Consider the following 6,121-nt stretch of genomic DNA (forward strand, 5'->3'; position numbering starts at 1 on the left):
GCCTCCCAAAGTGCTGGATTATCAGGCTTGAGCCACCGCGCCCGGCCAAGGAAGCTTCTCTTTGAGGAGGAAAATATCCAATCCGTTGGTCAAATAGTCATGCCTACTTAAGTGTCTTTTATTTTAATTAGATCACAGCCTAGCTGATTAACTGAATCAGGAGTAGCATACTTGAAATGGAGCCAAGAGAGTTTATGGGAATTTAAAGAATGGTGAAAACATGGAAGGGATAAAAAATGTATTTATGTATTCATCAACCAAAAAGATTGCTAAGGTTGGAATAGCACTTAGTCTGATGGCAGAGATAGACAGATTAAAGTGAAAATGATCATGTTCCAAGTTATTATTTGGGTAAAACTTAAGTGATTTCCTGAGATAGGAAAGAAAACCTAGCCCCGTGAAGAAATTATATTCATTGTTGTCATTTTTATTTACGATTATTATTAGATGTTGAGACAACTCAGATTTGCAATTTCCTGAGTGGAGATGTGCAGTATCAGAAGTGGTTTTACTGATGAGGTGATATTTGAGCAAGGTCTTAAAGAGTGAGTGGAACTATACTTCATATTCTGTGCTACCTATCTCTGAATACTGAAGGAGTTGTGTGCTAGGAGATGTGACTGTTTAGCAACCATGGCTTGTGCTCTGCCTTGTGTAACAACAGAGGCACAGCATGACAAGTAAAGTGTAACAATTATGGAATTCTAATTGTGATTTCCAGGGCTGTTTCCTTAGCTTTGGGAGTTAATTTTAATAGCTACAGAAATCGATGAGATACCATGCTTTGCTGTAAGTCTTTCACACAGTGATGCTACTAATTGCTGCTCAACTGCAGGTCTGACTGTTATCAACTTTACTTTTCAAGTGATCCTTTTCTGGTGTAATTCTCCTTTTAATAGCTATTTGTACAGAACCAAAGAACAGCAGAGCCAGAATGGCCCTGGGAGACATATTGTGCAGAATTCTATCGTCAGACCTCTTTCTCCAGACATAATCCTATTTAACATTGTAAACAAATCAAAGAGGAGTGCTCAAATTGAGGAGCCTTGTGTGGTCTGACCTGTGCAACCACTGCCCAGATTCATAGTTGTAGTGACTCCAAAAGAACCCCAAGGGCATCTTGTCACGTTTTCAAAGATAGTGAAAATCACTGTCTTATGTAAAACCTGTTTTCACAGGCAAGGAAACTGATACCCAGAAAAGTTAACTGATTACTTGAGGTCACACAGAAAAGAGTTGTCATCGCTACCTAAGATTCATGTCACCTTCTGCTCTACCATAGTTAATATCCTATGTCCCTTTAGAAATAAATATCATGGATTGGGCACATAGTTAAGAATAACAGTTTGGCCACTTAGAATGAAGCTCATTTTATCCCATCTCCTCACACGAAACAACCTGCTAAACAATTACTCTCAAAACCTCAGGAGCTTGTTAACAACACAATACAATGTGTGTTTCCTCACCTGATTCCAGAATTAATGAACTAAAATTTCCTGGGTCAGAAGGAGAGAACAGAAATTGTATAAGATTTTTCAGGTGATTCTGAGGCAGTCCACCAGGAAGTGGCTCAGGTTTTGTCACTGGAATGATTGTTCTAGGGACGTTGTGACTTATAAAACTTTGGAAGTTATAATACATGAGTGGTATTTAACTTATCACAAAGACAGGGTGATCTCAGCTGGGGAAAAATTACATATTGAGTTTATTAACAACTGTAGTTTGCATAAGCAGTTATCTTCCCACTTGTCACATTTTACATATTTCTGCTTAAAACTCATTGCTTGTACATTATCACATAATCACAAAGTCCAATGGGAAAGGCTATGGAAGTCATATTAATAGCTTCCTTCAGTAGTCCCTCTATTTCTAAGCATCTGACAGTGAGAATCTGCTACAGTAAGATGTTGGCCTCCAAAATTAAGACTGACAAAGGTCTCTTGGGGAAAACTCAATATATGTATTCTAACTTCATAATGTTTACATCAGAAAATTTAAATTCATCCATAGAAGGTAAAGCAGAAATGCTTTTCTTTATAAAATAATTAGTTTTACAGAAATTGAAGAGATCTTAGAGATCAACAATTTATCCCAGTATTTTTACAGAGAAGGATCAGGACCGAGGTCTATGCCTAGACATCTCATTAGTACCAGGGTTAAGATTTGAATCAAAGGCCAGGAGAGTAAAGATTTTGAATGAATTGCTAAATGGTATATAAAACAAAGTTCCCCCAGAATGATGTATACATGAAATTTGAATGAGGTCAGAATAAGTAAAAACCAAATGGGATAAATAGGAAATTAAATTCAAATTAGTAAACAGATTACCTGGAAACTTTGGAAATAATCACCATTGTTTTTCAATTTGTGTTTATTTTAAATAAAATTTGGATACAGAGTAGTATAAAAGAAGTAATTCATCCTTTTAGTTCCTCAGCAAAGGGGAGAAAAGAAGCAAGCCTGAACTCAATTCTTAAGATGCTGTGATTTTAGATAAAAAATTTTCTACAAAAGAAAAGTGAAAGACCAGCATAATAATGAAAGATATTATAACAGCTATAAACAACAACAACAACAACAACAACTATCAGGGGAACCAGCCCCCAATATTTTAACGTAGGTTCTTTCTATATTCCCTAAGTGTTGGCCACTCTGAGAAATAAAGAGAAAGAGTACAGAGAGAGAAATTTTACAGCTGGGCCTCTGGGGGCGTCATCACATATTGGTAGGACTGAGCCGCAAAATCAGCAAGTTTTATTAGGGATTTTAAAATAAGAGGGGGTGTATGAAGAGGGAGTAAGTCACAAAAATCACATGCTTCAAAGGGCAATAAAGATCACAAGGCAAGGCAAAATTAGAATTACTGATGAGGGCCTATGTCCCACTGTGCATGCATTGTCTTGATAAACATCTTAACAGGAAACAGGGTTCGAGAGCAGACAACCACTCTGACTAGAATTTACCAGGCTGGAATTTCCCAATCCTCATAAACCTGAGGGTACTGCAGGAGACCAGGGCGCATTTCAGTCCTTATCTCAAACACATAAGACAGACACTCCCAGAGCAGCCATCTATAGACCTACCCCCAGGAATACATTCCTTTCCCAGGGTATCAATTATTAATATTCCTTGCTGGGAAAAGAATTCAGTGATATTTCGCCTACTCACACATCTGTTCATAGACTCTCTGCAAGAAGGAAAATATGGTTCTCTTCTGCCCGGCTCCACAGGCAGTGAGACCTTTTGGTTATCCTCCCTCATTCCCTGAAAATCACTGTTACTCTGTTCTTTTTCAGGGTGCACTGATTTCATATTGTTCAAACACACATATTTTACAATCAATTTGTACAATAGTGGTCCTGAAGTGATGTACATTCTCAGCCTATGAAGATAACAGGATTAAGAGATTAAAGTAAAGACAGGCATAAGAAATTATGAGTATTGATTGGGAAAGTGATAAATGTCCATGAAATCTTCACAATTTATGTTCAGAGATTGCAGCAAAGACAGGTATAAGAAATTATAAAAGTATTAATTTTGGGAACTGATAAATGTCCATGAAATCTTCACAATTTATGTTCTTCTGCCTCAGCTGCAGTCAGTTCCTCCATTCGGGATCCCTGACTTTCTGCAACAAACAACAACAAAAAATGCTCAGTCTTTTAGGCACATATGCAGATCCTTTTACTCATATTTTTTTGTTTTTTAATTTTACTTTAACTTCTGGGATACATGTGCAGAATGTGCAGGTTTGTTACATAGGTATACCTGTGCCATGGTGGTTTGCTGCACCTATCAACCCGTCATCAAGGTTTTAAGCCCTGCATGCTTTAGGTATTTGTCCTAATGCTCTCCCTCCCCTTGCACCTCACCCCCTGACAGGCTCCAGTGTGTGATGTTCCCCTCCCTTTGTCCATGTGTTCTCATTGTTCAACTTCCGCTTAATAAATGAATTTTATACACTGAAATGCAGTGTTGGACAATATTCATGGGTCTACTTGGATGTGACTTTGGCTATGGCTTAAACAGTTCCTGTGAAAGGCGTGTGAAAGGGGCAGTTCTACTTCCTGAGGAGAAGCAAATCAAGGAGACTGTGCTATCCTCACTGCCTTCCCACTCACAGCTACCTGTTTTTGTCATCCCTGGCTGGAGCAGTGGGAAAGGAATAGGGGATACTAGAAATGCTGCTTTGGATGGTGAGGTGGTCTCAGTCTGTGTGCCAAGGCAGCAAGTGCGATACTTAGACACACATTGTCTCCACAACCAAATAGTGCAATAGCTTTGAACTTTGCTTTCTTCCCAAGATCTTGTGCAAATTATTTCTTCAGTCTGATTTTGTGCCATCTCTGGGCCTCAGTTTTTTTCATTTACAAAAGGATAAAGATGAGAACACTAGCTCTGTCTCATATTTGCTGAATTTGTTTATTTTGTTCCTGAAGCAAAGTAAGTTTTCATAATAATTGGTTTCCTCTTCTATCTTCACCATAGCCTCCATGTCCAAATGTCTTTCCTTTGACAGGTATATCAGTTACCTTGTATTGTATAATGAACTAACCCAAAAGATTTGAAACAACAAACATTTTCTGAGCTCATGGTTCTGCAGATTGGCAATTTCAATTGGACTTCTGTGGATGGTGTGTTATGGATTTGGCTAATCTTGGCTGGCCTTTCTCATGCCTCTTCATTCAGCCAGTAAGTGTATCAGGGCTGTCTGAGACACAGGGGCCCTCACTTCATGTGGTGATCTGGCGCTGGTTTCCATGAAAATAGTGGAGGCACCAAGAAAGCAGATTAGAGTGGAAACTGCAAGAAAGCAGAGTGGGATCTGTAAGACCTCTTGAAGTCCAGGCTTGGAACAAATACAATGTCACTTCTGTGAGTTTGTTTTGGATAAATCCAATCATAAACCCAGCCTAGATTTATGGGTTGCACAATAAATTCCATCTCTTGATGGAGAAGCTAAAAAAAAAATGGTGCAATTTTTGAAATGTAAGGAAAAGCAGGTAAGCTTTTTCTAAAGAGTATTTTAATTGATGGAAGAAGCATGGTACTACCTGACAGAATGCTTGGTTCCTAGTCACTTCACTGAATCTGACTATTATCATCCACAGTACAGAGAATTTGTACCAAATGCTCTATTATTTTAATTTAAAATTGCATCTCCTTGTGATTCATCCCAGAGCTAAGACAAGCATGCATGCCATGCATTTATTTATTTGGGAGCTGGGGGCTTCTCCTTTTATTTCTTTCTGACAGGTGTCCTGGGAAATCCTTCTGGAGCAGCAATCTGGCCCTTCTTATCATTTTGCCAATCCGATCACCCTAGGGTAGGGTGATTTAACAGGAGTAATTAATCATTGTGTTTTCTGAAATTGGAAGCCAAGGCACATTAGCCTCATACCAGAGAGCATGTATCCAAGTGAGGGGGTTATGAAGGAGTGTGTGTAATGAGAGAGGTGAGAGTCTCATAATTAAGGAGGAGCATAAATAATAATGAAAGTCATTAGTGCCACTTGGTTTGAAAGAATGTCATAAATGTACTTGGGACATTAAAGTGAAATCCATTATGACAAACATTAACACATACAAAGGAGGGGGAAAATGTGGTTATCTTGGGTTTGACAGATAGTGTCAGCTTCCAGTGGGGCCCAGATGGCATTCAGGAAAATGTTATGAGCAGTTTTATTTTAATATTTTTGGTTATGTGATATTTGGGAATCAAATGACACAAACACATGAGGAATTTTCACATGCCTGGCCTTGAAGAGGCTAGCAGAGAAGAGAGGTCACTGAAGGCAGCGGCAGACTGGAGGACTTCCATCTCAGAGGCACAACTTTTTTTCCTTAGTTGTTGCGATACCTCAAGGCATATGATGCAGTCTGGCATTTTTCCTCTGTGAAATTCCCTGTTGAACCAGTTTGGAGTTTGGATGCTTTCTTTAAAAAATAGCAAAGTGTGGGGGGAGCGACAGGGATGAGAATGAGGACATTTAAACAATTATGCAGGAAATTATATGATGCTAAAATTGAACATGGACAGGCTGTTCAATGGCAGGATTCCCACTCGTGCTGAGCTTTGCAAAGGGGAAGATCTTTTTTTTTTTTTTTTTTTTCTCAACAA

General features: G+C 38.7%; 1 protein-coding gene across 1 annotated transcript in view; it reads left to right on the forward strand.

Moving 5' to 3' along the window:
- The first annotated feature begins 633 nt into the window (after positions 1-633).
- Positions 634-6,121, forward strand: part of LOC108532795 (uncharacterized) — a 43,119-nt gene continuing 37,631 nt past the window's right edge. The window contains exon 1 of the mRNA XM_017877064.1: positions 634-680. Coding sequence (XP_017732553.1) covers positions 634-680 — 47 coding nt within the window. The remainder of the gene's footprint in view (positions 681-6,121) is intronic.

The sequence above is a fragment of the Rhinopithecus bieti genome, unplaced genomic scaffold (genome assembly GCF_001698545.2).
Source record: "Rhinopithecus bieti isolate Rb0 unplaced genomic scaffold, ASM169854v2 scaffold_10524, whole genome shotgun sequence".
NCBI classification, from domain to species: Eukaryota; Metazoa; Chordata; class Mammalia; order Primates; family Cercopithecidae; genus Rhinopithecus; species Rhinopithecus bieti.